The following is a 21,307-nucleotide window of genomic DNA, read 5'->3' as shown; positions in this document are numbered from 1 at the left end:
GTTATTGTACACATGCTTAATATAAGGCTCTCAATATTAACATTATTTAAGGCCATATATTGGGGCTTCAATAAATGCTCCATCACACATGTTACTTTATGGCAGACATTCATTCTCATCAGTGTGTAATCAAAAATTTGCACAGGTTGGGCAGTTTTAGGGTGGGTGAATTATGATTAAATCTAAAATATTAAAAAACAAACATAATATGGTATTGTATTACAATTCTTAAGAAATTAAGTCATACTCTAAACTATATAATTGCAATGGAAATCATTTTAAACTACTAGCATATTTTTGTAAATGCAGTATTTATAACATTGCCCCATAAGTAGCCAATATGAAGTGGAAATTCATATAGGTATTGTGTAATTTTATTGCATGCTATTTAATGTAATAACAGTACACATATAGTGTGAACTAAAACAATTACGATATATATAAATAGATATATCATTTATTACATTGATTTCTTTGCTAAAAGTAGACTTGGTTGTCATTTCCTTTTCCAGGACCCTAACCCAGTGAGTAGTAGCCGCAACACAGTGGTATTATTGAGTCTTCTTGTAAAGGATTTGATTGTTAATTCAAATACATTTGCTAATCATGTTCAGCCATGATACATAACTTGTTATATGCCTGTGTTTCTTGTTTACACATTACTTTTCTATAATGTTGTATCGTTAATTATTGTGTATTGTACTGTAACTAAAGAATGACACTTCATTTATAGTGCTGTTCCAAACCTCTCTTCTGTATTGGAAGATTGTTTCTGTTGAGCTGATCTAGATCTCCTTTTGTCCCAGCCCAATTTGAGCTGCTTGGAAGGGACATGCACTTGTGACTTTCCAACCAGTGAGTTAGAGAAAGTACTTCCAGAAAATATTCTCCAGAAGTACTACGAGCGGAAGGCTGAAGAGGACATCTCTGCAGCATGTGCAGATCAGCTTGTCAGGTAAACTGTGTAATATAATTGTTTCATTTCCCTACTCTGTTTAAATAATAATAATAATAAAACAAGAATAATTACTAAAAAGGAAAGCACTTTTAGGAAGCTATGTTGTGGAATATAATTTGAAATCATTTTTTAAAATGACAGCAAGTTATAGCTATTGTAACATTGTGGGTATATTTCACAAATACAAAGATAAATTTACAATTGGCGTTTAAAGTATTTTTCTTTTTATACTGGTCATATTCTACCACGTTGTACTGTAGCATGTCCTCTTGACCTTGTTCTGCAGGTGTCCATCTTGCAATTTCCCAGCTCTGTTAGATATGGATGTTGACAGATTTAGTTGCCCAAATCCTCACTGCAGAAAGGTAGGCTATTAATGTTTGGTATAGCCATAAAGAGTTATTTTTTGGTTTTTTTTGCATTTGTACCCTCTGTTGGAGTGTAATACAATGTTCTTTTAAATTACCGTAGCCAATAGTCACAGTCTGTCTATAGCTTTAGAAATATAATGTCTTTCACAGTCCAAAGTTTTGACACAGCTGGAAGGCTAATGTGTAAATCTAGCAACATTTTGTAAATGTTGATCTGTTTTGTCTTGTTGGCGTGAGAATCTGTTATAGTAATTCATTTTTGCAACAAAAAGATTCCATATATACAATTTTCACCTACATAAGCATCTGAAACCTTTCACATTTTTCTTTTTCTTTATGCTGGTCAACGTGAACAATGGAATCAGTAAGAAATCCAATCTAGATATTTTGACTTAATATGTGAAATAACTGGTATTTATTTCCTGTTCCCTTTCATCCTTGGTGAATTTTTCGGACCATCTTTGAATATATAGCTTGGTAATTTCAGTGTTGCCTTTAGGTGGCGCTGTGGGATTTGTGATACAGTTGCACTAGTTCATTGGTGTCTTTCACAAGCCTCAGTTTATTTGGTATCTAATTTGTTCCACTATGGTTTTTTTTATACCAAATAGCACAGTTGTCAAGAATGTATGGATGGCAAACTAGACAGGTTCTCACTGCCCTATGCCAGGTGAACTTCATTAAACTTCATTAAAGCTGAACATAGACGTGTGATTTTTAATACTTCGTTTCGTTTTATCACTATTATCCTTCTCATTTCATGTTTCTTGGTTAATGCATAGTATAGTTTTTTTCTATGAAACTTGTGTTTTAAAATGTTCTAAATGCGTAAAATTGTTATCTATTATTTTTAGACCAGTTTTTACTACAGACATTGCTTCTATCAGGGGTTAACAAATTTGGGTTAGATCTAGGAGCCAACCAAAAAATTTAGAAGCTTTTATTTAAGGGGTATTTTACACCATAAAAATTCAAACATTTAAACACACTAACATCATACTGTAACAAACACTAACGCCTTACTGTAACAGACACACCAACATGCTACACTTAAGTCAGGGCTCGACAAATCCCAGGCGCCAGGTCGCCATGGCGACTCAGAATTTTGTCCTGGCGCTTAGGAGTTTGTGAGCCTCTTACGTCCACAAAAAAATGCCCCACGTCACCACGCGGGGGCACTGCTGCTGTCTGCCCAGCAGACCAGCAACAGCAGAAACGAGCCCCCACAAGCCCTTTGATAATTCCTGTAGGCATGGAAGCCTACAGCAGTCATCAGAGACTCCCCCCTGCAATGGACCAGCAAAACATAAGGTGACAAACATAAGGCATAGAGAAAGGGTGAGAGGTAGTGTGGTGGTTGTATTGATGACAAGGAAGTTCTAGCAGCTAAGATGGTATGCTTCTCTGAAGAAGTGGGTTTTTAGATGTTTCTTGAATGCTGGGAGGGAGGGTGAAAGCTGAAGGTTCCTTGGGAGTAGATTCCAGAGATATGGGGCAGCTCGAGTGAAATCTTGTAGACGGGAAAAGGAAGAGGTGATAAGTGAGGAGGAGAGCTTTAGCCCATGGGAAGAACGTAGGGATCGAGTAGGAGAGTATTTGCTAATGAGGTCAGAAATGTATGGAGGAACAGTATTATGGATGGCCTTATATGTCAGTACCAGGATTTTAAATTTGATTCTAAAGGTAATTGGGAGCCAGTGGAGAGTTTCACAGAGGGGGGAAGCAGAAGAGGAGCCTAGCAGCGGAATTTAAGTCAGACTCTGCCCGGAAGTACATATTTAATCATCAGATTAAATTATGTTCAGATTCCCTAATGCAAGATATTTGAAAAGCATTTCAACGTTTCAATGTCCTCAACTTCTTCCACATGACTACAGCGTAGATTTATTTTCACTGTAGCAAATAAAAGCTTCTAAAGAAAGTTGCACTTTTTTGTTATTACATTTATTGAGTGTTCTGTGAAAGACTTAACACAGCTTCTCATGGTTCTTTGCAAGTGGTTTAAAATGACTTTATTCAGGGTTTGTCTTTGGGGTTTATAATAATCATTTTGGGTTCAGATTAAGAGGCTTGAATTACAGTGTGTGTTTATTCGAACAACTACTAATAAAAGTAATGCACGAACCAATAGCACACAGCTGTGTCAAACCAATATTATTAGATAGATCCATATTTCCCCCAGAGCTGAACAGCTCACGAAGTTATGCTTCATCTGTGGCTAACAATTCTTGCCACTGGTTGGCTGATTGAAACAATCATTGCTAGGAATGCGCTTCCACTGAAATCAGTGAGAGCGATTTCTGTGTATGCATGCAGACTGGGTGGTCTTATTAGACCCCTGTGTGTTTCTCCATGCCAGTGCTGGAGCATGGTAAGTGTGTCACATGCCAGGAGATGTGTTTAGATAAAAACATCTCCTGCATAGTAGATGGCTAGAGGCAGCAAAGGGGCAGTCTCCAGAATCCCCCATGCAGGGGTGCCAAGTAAGTTTAAAGGAACCTCTCGGGGAAACTTCAGCTTTCATGGTAATGCATATTACTAAGAGCAAACAGTTTCTTTGTAACATGACCGAATCCCTGGTATTGACTGTTTCATCCTGCCATTGTTTCAGAAAAAAACAGGCTTCTATGAAGATGTTGGTCACACAGCCTGTTTTTTCAAATAAATTCAGCTTCCTTCTAAAATTCAGATGGTCTTGTTTCTAGTGTAGTTATAAATGGAGCTATTAGCATTTCTTCCTTATTAGGATAAGATAAATAATACATGTGGTGCTGTGAAATGGGACACATTGGTCCTAATGCTCTGCAGTAATGTCCGGCTATGTTATATGTAAAGAGCCTATTGTGTACTTCTGTAAACAAGCCTGACTCAGCATATGACTCATAATGTGTAGCAGTTACCTGCAATAGCAGCTGTGATCAAACCCAGAAAATCGTCCAAGTTGCAGGCTCTATTTGCCAATCTTAGTTCTTTAGAGTATTTAATATATACAAGAAATAACTGCACTGTCTGATATTAGCCTTAGCTTAACTGAGTCTAAATAAGACTAATAATAACACTATGCAGGGAACGTAAGCTTATGAATGTTTATTCCCAGTGCTTATGCACTTTGCTTCCACCCACAATTTGGTTCACTAAGTGATACACCATTTATTTAGGGCTAACACAGGAATCAGGGAAGCAAGCTGTTTTGTTTGACAGATGCCTGAAAAGAATCTAAGCATTACTGCCCCTTTAAATGTGAGTAGCATAATCTTCTTGCCCAGAACCTTTTTACAGTTTTATTTTTAGTCTTTTTATTTTTATTATAACCAAATCAGTCATACATACAAAATATAAAATTGACAGATTAACCACTTAAGGGCCAGCCTGTTTATTTTTTTTACCCTTTGGGACCAAGACTGTTTTAACACTTTTGTGGTGCTCGTGTTTAGCTGTAATTTTGTCCTCTCCCATTTAGTGTACCCACACAAGTTATGTTTTTTCCAGGACAAGAAAGGCGTTCTTCAGATACCATTGTTTTAATCATATCGTCTAATTTACTATAAAAAAAAGATAAAATATGGGAAAAAAACACCCTTTCTAACTTTTATTTGAAAAATGTTTTACTTATCCCAAAAAACTAATGAAAAAAACTGTTAAATAGATTCTACTATTTGTCCTAAGTTTAGAAATACCCAGTGTTTTTGAGGTTTTTTCTTTTTTTTCTGCAAGTTATTGGGCAATAAGTACAAGTAGTTTCTTGCTATTTCAAACCCAATTTGTTTCCAAATCTGGTCATTCTGTCCCATGTGTTATTTTGGGTATCTTTGAAGCTGCCTAATACAATTTACCCTATGAAACACCCCAAAGTATTTCAAATGCTGGTATTTTTAACTTTTTCCATGCATGAGATTCTACCACCAGCCTTTGCCAAAATTTTTACACAAATTGTACTTCAGGTATGAATTAATAGCTCCTGGTATATATCACTGTCACCCAAAACCCCAATATCTGTTCAGCAACATCTCCAGAGTACAGTGATACTCCACATGTGTTATTTGGGAGGTTCGTGTTTTTCATCTTGGAACTTTGACATCTGGTCCTACTGCCCCCGTGTCCTAAATGGGCCATCTTTGAAGCCAGCTAATTCAATGTGCCTTATAAATCCATATGTTTTTGAAAACTAGACACCCCAGGGTATTTCAAATTAGGCAGTTAAACATCAATTCGGATGGCTGTTAGATTAGAGGAATAGGCTAGCATTGACAAATGGTCCTAAATGTTTCACTTATAATAGTTATAAACTAAAATTAGGATATAGATCCATGTAACATAAGGTGAAGTGAACATGTATGGGCTAGCAAACCACACTTGTATAACAAGACTAATACTAGTTACTAAAGACTGGTTTGTACTCTCTGAACGCTAAATCTAGTAATACGTCATTTGGAGGGGTATTCTTTAAGTAGCAACTGTTGACGATTAATTTTTAATTCTCTTTTTCAATGGGGGACAGCTGTTGAGTGCTATTTCCTCTTCGCTGTGACTAATTTGACCCTTAATATTTTCTTGGAAGAAGATGTACAATTGCCGTTGTACACTTATACAGCAGCCATGTTAAATGTTATGGGAAATGGCACTTCATTACCATTGCAGTAATTTGTATGTTAAAATATTTTGCTACACTGCTTCAGTTGTGCAATAAGCATTTGTTGCAATGTAAGTTTTTTTTTTTTTTTTTTTTTTTATATATTTATTTATTTATTTTTTATTTTATTAATTATATTACATAGCAACAATTGTTTCTGGCTATATATAACATCTTAAAGGAGCACTCCAAGTATATGTTGTATCACTTACCGCCCCCTAGAATACTTCCTGAGCCAGCATTGATGTATGTATGATGTGCCAGATGTTTGGCGAGGGGGCATAGGTATAAGTGGGATTCTGAACAATTTCTTAATCACATTGATCGCATGCATTAACAATTGGTTCCTGTGGGATTATCGTGGTTATTGCATTGATCACTTAAAACCATGATGTTCCATGTCATCACAGTGCATTTACTGTAGCCAAAAGTCATTATGACTTCAAGTGGGTTAATGGCAGACATGTAACTGTATGCTACTGCTCTGTCTTCCTATAGCTATTACCATTGCTCACTAGTGATTGTATGTTCTATATTGACCTGGACCATTCTTTAATCTTTTGTTTTACATATTAAGCACTCTGTTTCTGAGACTATAGTGTGGTGTAAATTTTCTCTTGAGAAATATATGTATTGGAGTGATGATACTTTCCCCTTTGTCACACTTTACCAGGGCCTGGTAAGAAGTTATGGAAGTTGGGTCCTTGTTGCTAATTTTGGCACTTTGTCAATTTATATTTTTGCATGCACACACTAGAACATGTTATGGTGAAATGCTGATTTAGCCACCCTGTGGTTGTGGATGCTGAGTGCCACGGCATTGCACTCTATTTTTATGCAGTATGGCTTCTAAAATGTATGAAGCATTTTTTTATTTTAACTTTTTTAAAAAAAATTACATTAGAAGTGAAGTCTTCTCTAATATAGATCTAACAATTCATGCAGTGATAAACTAAATGGAAAGTGATACATTACTAGTTACATAGTCTGTTTAATAAACTGTGTGCTTTACTTGGCTCTAGCAAATCTGTGAATTGTTCTCTGCACTCCCTTCCAGCATAGTGTAAGTAGGGTAGTATTGGCTTTTCATTACAGATGAAAAATCCTTGGCAAGCTAGTCTACCAGACAGTCTAGCATGCTGAATAAGTGACAAGGGAGAGTCCAGGCAGCTCTGCTGAGTGCTTCTTATGGAAATAATATGGATGGACACTAAGCAGGGGCTTACTAAAGCGGGACCCCTATATGTTTCATATGTCCCTCCAGCGCACGTGCATGACTTAATTACTTAAGTTCTGTGAGTTTAAACTTATTTTCTGAAAATAATGGCTGATGTAGTAAACGTAACTCGGAAGGACTAGAGTTGGCAATTTTCCATGAAAGAAGGTTAGACCACCCAATTTAACTCCCAAATACTTTGTTTTGTTTAGCATATGCATCTTTTTAATGTGCATAGCTGAAGTTTTCTGATCAATATTAATAAAACTGCCAAAATGTTTTTGTTGAAGATGTTTGTGTCAGAAATCAGTTTTTTGAAAACTGTTTTGTCTGGTGATACACATACCGTAAATAATTCTGATATGGGTTCTTCAAATCTAATTCCATATGTGGCTGTTACAGCACTCCTAACCCCTAAGCTATGCAAGAGCTTTGACTGATGTACCCCTGGGAGGAAATGTGAACAAAAGGATCAACAGCTGCCAGACTAATGAGCCTTTAATTGATTTTGTACTATTTTAGAACAACCCCTTTTCTAAAGCAAGTTTGGCATTTGCTGGAAAAAAAAAGGGTTCGGGTTGCGGTGACTGAAATTACCATTTGGCATGACCTTTATAATATCAGAGTTCCATTTACCCTGTTAAATATATTCACTCCTGTTCACGCTTGTCCATGTGTTCATTCAACTTTGTACACAAAAAATTCAAAATAACGTGATCATTTTTATGAACAATACAATCAGGGCTGAATTGAAGGAAGTGGTAAAAGGTGCTTCCCATTGAAGTATATTTTTGTGTGTGTGATGAGCAATAATGTTAGCAAAACTTAAGTGTTTATTCATGCTCTTTTACTACATCTCAAAGGCTTGCAGAGATGGAAGGTAGTGACACAATATTAAGAGGCTGACAAGCCTACACAGATTTCATCTCTCAAATGTATTTAGACAGGAATAGTGAGAGCTCTGGGTATAAACTGACTTATTTGTTCCCATCCAAACCTCTGTAATACAATAGCCTCATGCATTATTATAACTGTTATATCAGTCTGGCATTATTTGGACCCAGAGGGTTACAAAGAATGGCTGCAAACATTGTCTAAGTACAATAAATGGTCTCAGTAACCCCAAACTCTTCTCACACTCACTAAACTAATTTACAACCACCTTAAACTGCTGTGACCTGTACCTTATCAGTCTCTATCCTGCTCCTTAACCTCTATACTGCATACATCACTTAGATGTTTGTGATCAGTATAGCTATTGACTTGACAAAGGGAGGTTTATACTCTCAAAAGCTTGTCCTTAAAATGGAATGTTAGTCCTTTTGTTTTTTGTGTTTTTCCCCCTCAGCCCCGGGTCCTTTGCCAGAGGCTTGGGAGTTTGAGCGTTCCGCTCAGTATCTTAGCGGTTCCTAGCACTGTGCTCTTCTGGACAGAGTGTTCTGGTGCTTTGATGGCGATCCATTTCTTGATGCCAAACTTAATTTATCAGTTAAATGCACCGACGCTAGGACGTACAAGATAAAAGTTCTTAGAAATTAATTTTGCTCCCCCAAGTGCCTTTTGCAAATGACAGAGGGCTACCAGGGTCACTCATTTATTGTTTGATTAGGAGGATTGCTAGATTGAAATTAAAACTGCATGCAGTACAACATATTTTATTTTGATTTTACTTATTTTAATGTATTAAAGCATTTAGTGGTTATTGGTGCATTACTGCTATTAGGAGGATATTGATGTAGTTTCTGGCAACGCCAGTCTCTCTATTGTAGTGAAGTACAATTTTATATATCAATCTTTAAAATTGCTACTGGATGGTGAATCCCATTGACGGAAGACAAAGGGGTAGTACATGGGTTGGTGTCTTGACAAGGAGTGTGCCAAGGATATATGCACATGTTTGTGCTCTGGATTGAACTAAAGTGCTACTTAAGTGTAAAGTTAGTGTGACCGGATGTCGCTGGATCTTTTGTGGTTTTAATGTTTTAGTGTTTCCCCGAAAATAAGGCACTGTCTTATATTTATTTTTCCTCAAGAAGACACACTATGGCTTATTTTCAGGGGATGTCTTATTTTTATTAAGTATGGTACAACAATGAGAGAGACCCACATTGTTAATGACCCATGTATATTGAACCCAGGCAATACCAAAACCCTTTTTAAGATGTGGGACGAAGTACTGAGGCACTACCATTGGGCGGCGTGGTGTGTCAACACTGGCCCCTTTAACTTCATATTAGGCGCCGGGGCGGGAGGAAGCGGCCCGGGTGCCACTTTCAATCCCGCTCACAGCCGTTCATGTGTTATTTTCGGGGTATGGCTTATATTGCGCAAATGCTTAGGAATCCTGCTACAGCTTATTTTTTGGGTATGTCTTATTTTCGGTAGTTGTCTTATTTTTGCTGTCACCAATGGTGGTGTTGGTAAGATAATTGATGAAGGCATTGATGATATTTGTCATGTAATCACTGTGATTGAGGATGTCATTTTTGTTGTCATTGATGTGGTTGGTGGTCATGTCTGAGCGAACTTGTATTGTATTTTCCATTGTTTGTGCTTTAACTGAGAAATTAAGTAAAATGAATTCAATTAAGCATTAAAGTTTTTGGGCATTGAACATGTCTAAACTACTAAGGTTGAGTCATTCAGCATATTTTAGATAACTTATAACTTTAGCATGCTGAATATTTAGCACATTAGTTATTGTAATCATGTTTAAAATTGCCTACATTGATGGGAAAAAAGTGATTCGGTTTATGAATGCCAGTGGGACCATAATCGGAGTTGACTCTTGGCTAACTGATTTTTAGCAAAGTTCATTGGCGAACAGTTGTGTGTGCACAGATCTTGTTTGTGTTCTGCACCTTGTAAAGTTCGCTCCTCAATGTTCGGGTGTTTCGTTATTTAGGCTGTGTTGTTCTCATGGTGGTTGTTTTTATAGTCTATGTAAGTGCTGATAAAAAGGAGAAAAGATATTAAAGGAAAAGCTATGTATGTAGCTCTAAGAGCGGGAAAATGTGTATAAATGCAGCAAAGATATGGAATAGTACAAAATCCAAGTTGCTAGTAAGCAAGTAATTGCACTTGCCATGTCATCTGTTTTATAAAGTCTCAGACCTCACCCAGCTAAGAACAAAGAATCCATGACCATGAAATGAGTTTACCACCCTCCTTCTCCTTGTAACACTCCTTCCTCTGGTTGTATCTGCGCTGAATGAATGCTTAATTGCTACATGTTGCAATACTTTTAGCCAATAGATACCTGGGCTGTGTGTATATGTGCATATTATACAACACACACATCATAGAAATTCACTCATAATCTCCTGATCGCTTTCTGCTGCTTTACTTTGCAAAGCTCTTTTGTGTCATTTAAACACATTTTTGTATTTCTCAGGAAACATGCAAGAAGTGCCAAAAGTCGTGGAAGGAGCATGCAAATCTCACCTGCGAAGAACTTGCAGAAAGTGATGATGTTAAGTACCGAACATTCATGTGAGTGGACAACCATTTCTGTGCCAGGCTGAGTGTGCTTCTTCCCATAATAGAGGAAGTAAACACAAATTTTTGTACATGAACTTATGTATGTAATGTGCGTGTGTAACTTACACAGATTTGTTGATGGTATTCATGTAACACCAGTAGCAAAATAGACCATACATCAACACCCTCACCAGTGGCAAAAATTGATAGGAATAAAAATACATTTTATTAACAAAATTCCAATGTCCAAAATGTAAACCCTACCTCAGAGGGCTACTATTAGGCTATGATTAAACCGAACAGATACCGTATTGGCTCGGCTATAGGCCGCACCCGAATATAGGCTGCGCCCTTAAAGTTAGGTGCTTTTTTAAGGAACATTTTTTCTTAGTTAAAGAAAACGTAGAATAGATATGCTGCCACTTTGCCCTCCACCCGATATATACAGCCACTCTGCCCTCCACCCGATATATACTGACGCTCTGCCCCCCCTGAGATACGCTGCCACTCTGCCCCTCGAGATATGCTGCCACTCTGCCCTCCACCCGATATATATACTGCCACTCTGCCCCCAAGATGACCCCCCCCACGACGTACGAAAGCAGACTCCCGTGTGTCTTGCGGGTCCGGCAGGGGACACCTACGCAATACGCGTAGACAACTTCCGGGGCCGGCACGGGAGATTGTCTAAGCGCATCGTGCAGACGTTCCCCTCGTGGGAATTCCCGGCAAGGGAGATTTTTTAAGCACATCGAGCACATGTGCCGGCAGCGGAGGTCGTTCACGCTCATCGTCGCTGCCGGTGAACGTCTGCACAATGCGCCTAGACAATCTCCCGTGCTGGCACTCCCCCAGTGGAAAGTGCCGACAGGGGAGGCTGTCAGAGCGCATCGGAGAGCTGTATCCTAACCTTGCTGCCTGCCCGGCTCCCGGAACTGCATGTCCCGGGCGTCGGGCGCTAGACCCCGAATATAGGCCGCACCCCCACTTTAAAGACTCAAAGTGCGGCCTATATTCGGGCCAATACGGTACTATTAACATAGTAACATCCTGTGTTATTACTGAGCCATCCAAACAAAGCACATAAACACTCTCTGGAGATGAACTTTAGTTAAGGGAAATTATTGACACTATTTAATTATGTTTACGATGACATGGTAAACAATTGGGGTTATGAATATGTATTTTTCCAAGCTCTGGAGAGAATATTTTTCTTAGAGCAGGCTTAGCGATTAGCACCAACTATAAAACAATGAAGGTAAAGTACAATGAGCAATACTGGTGCAGGTTTGCACCATCAGCACTAAAAATTCCATTGGTTGCTATACCGATTGCACCACTTTTACCACTTTGCAGGAGAATTGCTAGTTATATTCAACTACCTAACCTTATTAGGTTGTAGAATTATACAATAAACCACACTAAATACAGGTTATTTTTAAGATTGCTCCAATACCGTGTTTATTTAGACAGTTCTGGAGGCAGATGCCAGCAGCTGTGCAATGAAAGAAACGCTGAGCTCATCTACAAAAACAACTCTTCCTGTTAATTGAGGAAGGGGAAGCTGTGCTTCCTGAATGTTGTAACATCTTTTTTTTTTTTTTTTTTTTAAACTTTTTTTTTTTCCAGCAAGCATCCTGTTACACATGGCCACTGTGTGCCTGTGCAGGCATTTGTCTGGTGTCGGTGCTAATACAACTAAGAAGCAGGGGAAGTTATCATTTGTTTGAGGTTGACGGCTGAATATACATTTTTGAAAACGCAGCTACAGTTTTAGCAAAATTATATATAATGATACATTTGAATTGTCAAATTGTTTTATTATGCACTAATCATCGTAGTGGGCTGCTTTTCATGTTAATTGTTAATGTCAAACTGAGTATATGCTAGTAAATGCATTAACCAGTTACTGTTACTCACTTTATAAACTGTTTGGAACTGGCCATAAAAAGATGGTGATATCCAATCTGTATCATTAACAGATACTGATTATTGTTGGGATATCCTGTCTGCACATCCTCAGCTAAATGTCTTCATTCACAAATTATGCATCTGGGCAGTATCCCAACTTAAAAGAACCCTCCTGACTACTTTCCTGGATCCATTTACCCACCCTCTCTACCATCTCTATTGTAATCACATGTTTTGTGGTTATGCGGATCACATGAGTAAAATAGAATACTTATGAAGTGGAGCAGCATATAAATTAACCCCTTAACGACAAAGCCTGTACATGTACGGGCTGCTCTTAAACAGCTGCACCGCCGCGATCAGCAGCTTTGCAGCATCCACAGAAGCCTCACAAGCGAGGCTGACCTGGATCCGGGAAGGAAAGCCCTCCCCAAAAGAAAAGGCCTGGGGGCAAGTCAAATGAAGTGGCTCCGCCCCCTCGCACTCACCTTTCACCCCTCACGCTGCTCCCATCACTATGCGGCCATCAGACTGCTGGAAAACTGATCTAAACGGCCGCTGGGTGCTGATGCCACCGGGCGGAGCTACTTTAATCCTTTTTTTTTTAATTTGTTTAATATGCCGGATCGGCTTGCCATATTAAAAACAAATAAAGTATTAAAGTAGCACCGGCCGGCAGCATCAGCACCCAGCGGCCGTTTAGATTAGATTTCGGGCGGCCTGGGGGGCAATTGCCCCCCGGCCCAGCCCGCCCCTGCTTCCCAAGCATAAACTGTGTTGCCGACATGCCTCGATATCGGTATATAGCAACACAACCCCCTACCCCGATAGCCTTGTGAATGCTCCAAAGAGCAACCACAAACGCCATCGTGTAAATGACGTTGCCGTTGACCCTCTTGAGAACTCTTGAGCTCTTCCTGCAGGTACTGCATTCAACCATGCAAGGTCAATGGAGCCCTGCTCACTAATCAGTGTAATTAGTAAAAAATAAAAATTACAAAAAAAATATGGTAACATGTAAAAATAATTCCCCACTGTCACCCAAAAAATTTTTTTATGAAGTCCTACAATTCACGCTATATCTTCACAAAAATTCCTGCATGGAAAGAGTTAAAATATTGGCATTATAAATGCCCATTGAGTTCCTAGTCTTAAAAAAAAAAAAAAAAAAAAAAAAAAAATGTATGATTTGATGGGGTAAATTGAATTGGCCGGCTTCAAAGATGTCCCAAATATGGGACGTGGACACAGACTGACAAAAAAGGCAAAAAAAATACACACCTCACAAAGGTGGCCTTTTACCTCCCAAATAACCCAAGAAACCCATACATGTGGGGTATCACTGCGCTCAGGAGATGCTGAACACATATTGGGGTGTTGTTTGACACGGACATACCAGGAGCGGTAAATTCATACCTGAAGTACAACGTGTGTGAAAAAAATACAAAGGCTGGTGGTAAACTTAGTGCATGGAAAGGGGTAAAATACCAGCATTTCAAATAACTTGGGGTGTCTAGTTTTCAAAAATATTTGGTTTGATGGGGTAAATTGAAATAGAATATGTGCGCAGGCTTTTTGACAAGTCAAAATTCCAATTTGAAAAATATACACCTCTCAAAAAGGGCCTTTTAGTCCCCGAACAACCTAACAAACCATGCATGTGGGGTATCGTACTCAGGAGATGTTGCAGAACACATATTGGGGTGTTGTTTGGCAGTGACATACGCTAGGTTTGGTAAATTTATACCTGGAGTGCAACGTGTGTGGGGGGAAAAAAATACAAAAATGTTTTACTACCATAAAGTTTGACAAAGGCTGATGGTAGAACGAGTGCATGGAAATGGTTAAAATACCAGCATTTGGAATAATTTGGGGTGTCTAGTTTTTAAAAATATATGGTTTGATGGGGTAAATTGCATTGGCTGGCTTCAAAGATACCCTAAATAGCACATGGGGCAGAATGACCAGCTTGGGGGAGAAAATGGTTTTGAAATAGCAAAACGCTACTGGTACTTATTGCCCTATAACGTGCAGAAAAAAAACATAAAAACATTGAGTATTTCTAAACTCAGGACAAATAGTTGAATCTATTTAGAATCTATTTTTCATTAGTTTTTGCAGATGAGTAACAGATTTTTTTTTAACAAAAAATCACCATATTTTATCTTTTTTTTTTTTTTATAGTAAATTAGATAATATGATAGAAATAGTGGTATCTAAAGAAAGCCCTGAAGAAAAATTACAGCTAAACAGCAACACTGAAAAATGTTAAGAGCCTTTGTCCCAAAATGTACTATGAGTAAGAAACAGTCTTGTCATTAAGGGGTTAATGTTAATTTACTAAAATCATCTTAGCAACTGGGTTCTGGAGAGTTAAGGTAAATTACACTAGGGCTGCAACAACTAATCGATGTCAATGATTTTCATTATCGATTAACGATTTTCATTATCGATTAGTCGAATTGATTTTTATAGAGGTTCACAAGACACCAGGGAGTCGGGAGAGAGGCAGTGTGGCGTATGGGAGTCGGGGAGAGAGGCAGTGTGGCGTATGGGAGTCGGGGAGAGAGGCAGTGTGGCGTATGGGAGTCGGGGAGAGAGGCAGTGTGGCGTATGGGAGTCGGGGAGAGAGGCAGTGTGGCGTATGGGAGTCGGGTAGAGAGGCAGTGTGGCGTATGGGAGTCAGGGAGAGAGGCAGTGTGGCGTATGGGAGTCGGGGAGAGAGGCAGTGTGGCGTATGGGAGTCAGGGAGAGAGGCAGTGTGGCGTATGGGAGTCGGGGAGAGAGGCAGTGTGGCGTATGGGAGTCGGGGAGAGAGGCAGTGTGGTTTATGGGTTAGTTATAGTGGGGCGAGTGGCATGTTGGAAGTTATAAGGCATATCAGGGGCACAGTGGCATATAGGGGTATAAGGCATATCAATATTAGGCTTATCTGGGGGTATAAGGTATATCAGGGGGCTCAGTTGCCTAACACTGGCATATAAGGAGTATAAGGCATATCGGGGCCACAGTGGCATATCAGGGGGCACGGTGGAATCTCTGCCCCCAGATATGCCTTATACCTCCTATATGCCAGAGTTGCAAGCTGGGGGTCAGATGTGCATAACTGGGGGCAGTTTGGCAAATAATAAAATATAAACAAGGCTTTTTCTCATAGTTTTTATTGAAAAATAGTTAACATATGAATTAATATTTACTAATAACTTTGTATTAAAACCTAGTTTGAGAAACACTGTGTTTGGGTTCTTGTAGCTTTTATTATTATGTCATTAAAATAAGAAGGTGAATAGAGAAATGCCATTGTGATAAAGAGATGAAAGTGTACATTTTAAGTTTTTTTTAATTCTGCTGGGTATTCACCTAGTTTGTTCATTACATTATTTTAAATAAAAAATTTTTTTTATTTTTTTATCCGATTAATCGAAAAAATAATCGGCCAACTAATCGATTATTAAAATAATTGTTAGTTGCAGCCCTAAATTATACTGTCCCAATTAAAGTAAAAAGGAACCTATGGGAGAAGAAAACTTGTTGGATGATTAAAACAAATAAAATATGTATTCTGTTTCTCGCTAAACCGCTAAGCTAATTCTGAATGGTATTACTACTACTTTTCATGGAGTCATTCAACCTGCTTAATTTCTCCCATGTGATAGGTGCCACTGCTGAAAAATAATCTAGTTAAGCAATGTTCAAAGAGTACAATAATAACACTGTCGATATGGAGTGTGGGGGGGTGTTATGCTTTCTAGTGCGCTGCATCTATTTACAGAGCAATGGCATTTTTAAGGCCTTTTTTCACCTTTTACTATTAATTTTTAGGACATTGTCCTAGCTTTATTGGAGAGAGATCCTAATGAGGTTGTTGTACAATTCTAGTATCTCGTATAACTAAAGGGTCTGTTGCGCTGGCTGATGCTTCCTGTGGCGTCGGCTCCCTGTCGCGCCAAAACAGTGCAGGATATACATCCTGTGTCTTGGATAGACATTCTCTCAGGACGTACTATTGCATCCTGAGTCTTGTAGAGATTAAAGGGCCTTTAGTTCTTCATGTGAGGGTACATGATAAAGAGTCAAAAATTTCCAAAAAAAATACTAGTTTCGGCTTTGTTTGCTTTAACGTTCATAACAGGAATTGGGAACACTGGACGTTTTTCCTACTGTAGATTTTTTCTATGCTTTCAGATCATACCAAGAATAGCAGGAAGCTATTCATGAAAGATCTCCAATTTAATTATCCATTATGGTAGGGCCCTTATTATAGACATATGCAGTTTTTCATTTATTTCCTGTAAAGAATAAAAAAAAACACCTTTACAAGGTGCAGTACATAAGCAAGATCTGTGTACACACAACTGTTCACTAATGAGCAGAAGGCCATGTACATGCTATGCTAAAAGCAAGTCAGCTTCAACGATTATGGTTCCACTGGCATTCATAAACAGATACATTGTTCCCATTACAATCATGTTTTCCATTAATGTAGCCAATTTTACACATGATTACAATAAATGTGCTGAATATTCAACATGCTTAAGTTATCTAAAATATACTGAATTACTTAGCCTTAGTAGTTTAGACATATTTAATGTCAAAAAAAACTTTCATTCATGCCAAAATTTCTCAGTGACCTGGCCCTATGTGAAAAAGTAATTGCCTCTTAGTTACTAAATCAACTGATTAATCAAATTCAGTTAATAATTGGCTCAATTTCACTAGAGACACTCAGATATGGTTACTGCCAGCAGGGTTTAATCTAAATATCAATTAAATAGAACTTTTTTGCAAAGTAAAGTACACTAAAACATCTCAAAAAGCAGTACATGATGCTACTACAGACATTTAAGAACAGATGAGAAACAGTCATTGACCTCTATTAGAAATGGCTTTGCGTCCCTTTCCTGTCTAAGTTAATGGGATTCCTGTGAACCACATTCATGTGAATCTTCCTAGGTGTGGTGGCCTTCCAAATGTCCTCTTACCCAGAAGGTCACAAAAGAATCCAGACTAATGTGTCAAGAACTGCCGGCCTTGCTTGCCTCAGTCAATGTTCACGATTCCACAAAAAGACATTCATGGGAGCGTTGTCCGGTGGAAATCTGTTGGTCAAAAAACCCATAAATGCTTATCTGACATATGCCAAAAAAACATCTTGATGACCCTCAAGACTTTTGGGATAATATTCTGCAGATTAAGAACATCATACCGGCAGTCAAACACAGTGATAGTAGTGTGATGATGTGGGGCTTTGCTGTTTCAGGACCTCGTTGACCAGGTATAATTGATAGAATTATAAATTCATCTCTTTACTGGAAAATCCTGAAGGAGAATGTCCTGTTTGTGGCCTAAAGCTCAAGCAAGCCCCCTTCTGAATGGCTCAGAAGAAACAAAATAAAACTTTTAGAGAAACCTAGTCAAAGTCCTGACTAGAATATGATTGAGATGCTTTTTTAAGCATCTCAATCATATTCTAGCTCATGTTTGAAAACCCTCCAATGTGGCTGAATTAAAACAAAGCTAGCAAAAAGATTGGGCTCCTCGGTGTTGCTGAATGCCTCAACATAGAGGCATTACAGCAACACCATTTAAGCGATGAAAGCAATCGTAGGTTGCCAGGCACTTAACCCCTTAACGTCCATTGCCGGGTCAAGCACGTCATGCAAAACGGTCACTTAACGACCTATGACGTGCCTGACACGTCATGAGACTTAAACAAGCTTAGAAAGTGATGCCTGAGATTGGCATCATGGACCATGTCTAAAAAGCGTTTAGGAGGCGAATTACCAGATTTGGAAAAAATGGTTTTGAAATAGCAAAACGCTACTTGTACTTAATGCTCAATAACGTGCAGAAAAAAGCAAAAAAAACATAAAAACATTGGGGATTTCTAAACTCAGGACAAATAGTAGAACATATTTAGTAGGTTGTTTCATTAGCTTTTTTGGATGAGTAAAAGATTTTTGGGGTAAAAGTCAGAAAATGTGTTTGGTTTTTTTTTTTTATGGGAAATTAGATAATATGATCAAAACAATGGTATCTGAAGAAAGCCCTTCTTGTCCTGAAAAAAACAACATATAATTTGTGTGGGTTCACTAAATGAGTGAGGAGAAAATTATATCTAAACACGAACACCGCAAAAGTGTTAAAACATCCTCGGTCACAATGGTACAAAAGGTAAAACACAGCCTGGTCCTTAAGGGGTTAATTAGTCGTTAAGTGACTTTTTCCGTGACATACTTGTCACGTCACTAAGGGATTAAGTCGTCGTTAAGGGATTAAGAGTAGTTGGATGATCTGAAACGTTTAAATGTGAAATTTAAATAAGCAAAAATAGAAGTTATTAAAATGTGATCAGTTGGTGCTTATGCTTGTTCTTTAATGTTGTCTTCCATGCAGCGAGGAGAAAATGACTGCAGCCTGCATAAGAAAATGCCATGTCTGTTTCACTGGCCTTATTAAGTCAGAAGGCTGCAATAGAATAGCTTGCCGTTGTGGAGCCCAGATTTGCTACCTCTGTCGAGCCCCCATCAATGGCTATGATCACTTCTGCCAGCATCCTCATTCTCCTGGGGCACCCTGCCGTGAGTGCACTAGATGCTCTCTATGGACAGACCCATCGGTAAGCAGAATCATATGATCTCTCTTGTGGATGACCTTTTTCTGTGGTAATCTTGTAGACACTAGAGTTGAGGTAAAACCTCCCTTACAATGTCTTCAGGATGAATACTGTAGTATACCTTTTATCAATTGGTTACCTTGGTTAATGCATGTGCTCTCAATCCTTAATAAAATATAGCAAACACTGAGGATACATGATCTGATATTGCACCTAATTTCTGAACTGAAGTGAATATTTCCATGTTTTCCTTCATGAAGTTGAAACATGATTGCAGAAACAAAGTAATAAACCACAGACATGACTACAGAAAATGTGCAAGTGTTCCCTGTGAAAACCTACATGTTAAGCTACGATTAATACTGATTTTGCATCTTTCTACTAGTCACAGTTTTCTCTAGTGGGACATAGTGCTGAAATAGCCAGTTAGAGGTGATGTTTGTATGTTGATGAGCAACCATCTGAAACCACTTTAATAACGGAGAATTAAGAAATGTTCCTTACAATAAATCAACACGTCCTTGCATAGTTCAGGGAGGTGTCAAGTTAAGCGAGATACCTGGAAGCGCTTTCTCATCTGAAGGTTCTTAAAGCTATAATGGTGAAACCTAAAAAAAAAACCCAGGTGAGTGCTCTGTTTGAGCAAGTAAAAGGAAATTTGCCAGATTACAGCTTATTCCATGTGATGGGCGCTTTTGGTGTTCTTATATGTTGTAGAGATTTGAGTTTCTTAACCTTTTTGTCTTTGACCCCGTAGCAAGATGATGAAAAGTTAATTCAGGACATTCAAAGTGAAGCAGAAAATGACCAGAGACAGAAAAAAGGAGGTATGTGTCAGCCTATATATATATATATAGGCGATAGATGAAACTGTGATTTATAAAAAAAAAAAAACTATTAAACACATGGAACTTGTTTTGAGACGTTCCTCATGATTGCCTCTATTAGTGAAACGTACAGTAGTACTCCTTTTTATTAAGTGCTTCATAAAATTAAAGCTGGAACCAATTAAGTGGTTGTCTACAATGTGAGATAAAAGGCATGCATTTCTATGGACCAAATAGGAAAAGTGCCAACAATGTTTAGTTTATGAATGCATATTGCCCGTGTGTGTACCTGCCATAGATTAAGGTGGTTTGATTAGACTTTTTGTAAATTGTTTATATTTTGCAGTACTGAGCAGACATCTGGCATAGAGCACCTTCCACTATATAGCTGCACAAATAGGCGGTACCAAATGTACATAATGACTATGTGTATAATATATACATTTTTGTGGCCACCACAGCGTGCACTGTATGCTCAGCGTATCATTATTGTGACATCCCACTCCAACTGTGACATTTGGGACTTAACCGCCTGTAATTAGTTCTTGGGATCCAGTTGTATTGTTTCAACAGTCTGTGGTGGTCAGTTTTTTTTAAGTTGTGTCGAGGACATATTTGAGCATATTGTTCAAGTACTTGATCACCTTTACCTAACATGATATATTTACGTTTCTTTGTCGGCAGATAAAGGCTTCAAAAGAATAGGCCCTCCTATGGAATTGAATGCACCCAAGATTGCCAAAATTACTGAAATACCAGAGGCAAGACCTCAGAACTTTAACCAGCCTCAAATGCGGCCATTCCCTATTTTGCACCAAGCTTTTCCATTGGCCCCTGTACAGCCCATGTACAATAACCTCCCTCTGAATGTGGGTGCCAGACCTGCTCCCTATGTGCCTCCACTTCCCAACATACGCTTGAACTACAATTTCCCACCTCTTAACATAGACTTAGAGCCCAACATTCCCATGCACTTTGGACCTCAACCCAGGCGTGAGTAATAACACACCAAGGTGAATGGGTGTAAGGCAGAGAAAGTGATAAAGGCACAACAAAACCAGAATGTCATCTTTTCAGACATTGTATGCAATGCGTAACGGTCATTTTAACAAACAAAACAGCCAAAATAGTTTTGGATACTTCAAGCATCCATGTACCCAACAGGACTTTTTTGTACAAAATGCACCTTACCAAGAAGAATACCGGAAAGCCCCTTGTGTGGGCTTAATATATGTTTGTGCTGGTTAGTTGTCAATTAACCGCTCATTCTCTCCCTTCTCATCTGCTGCCAAAAGGAA

At 38.6% G+C, this 21,307-nt stretch overlaps 1 protein-coding gene across 1 annotated transcript in view; it reads left to right on the top strand.

Moving 5' to 3' along the window:
* The window catches only part of RNF216 (ring finger protein 216), a 76,042-nt gene extending 54,947 nt beyond the window's left edge, over positions 1–21,095 (top strand). Inside the window, exons 12-17 of the mRNA XM_053470675.1 lie at positions 807–955; positions 1,245–1,323; positions 10,570–10,667; positions 18,963–19,185; positions 19,940–20,009; positions 20,694–21,095. Of these exons, the coding sequence (XP_053326650.1) occupies positions 807–955; positions 1,245–1,323; positions 10,570–10,667; positions 18,963–19,185; positions 19,940–20,009; positions 20,694–21,010 (936 nt within the window). The 3' untranslated portion in view covers positions 21,011–21,095. The remainder of the gene's footprint in view (positions 1–806; positions 956–1,244; positions 1,324–10,569; positions 10,668–18,962; positions 19,186–19,939; positions 20,010–20,693) is intronic.
* The last annotated feature ends 212 nt before the right edge of the window (positions 21,096–21,307 follow it).

Source organism: Spea bombifrons, chromosome 7 (assembly GCF_027358695.1).
Source record: "Spea bombifrons isolate aSpeBom1 chromosome 7, aSpeBom1.2.pri, whole genome shotgun sequence".
Taxonomy (NCBI): Eukaryota; Metazoa; Chordata; class Amphibia; order Anura; family Pelobatidae; genus Spea; species Spea bombifrons.
The sequence above is the reverse complement of the archived record's forward strand: the minus strand, read 5'-3'. Positions and strand labels throughout refer to the sequence as shown.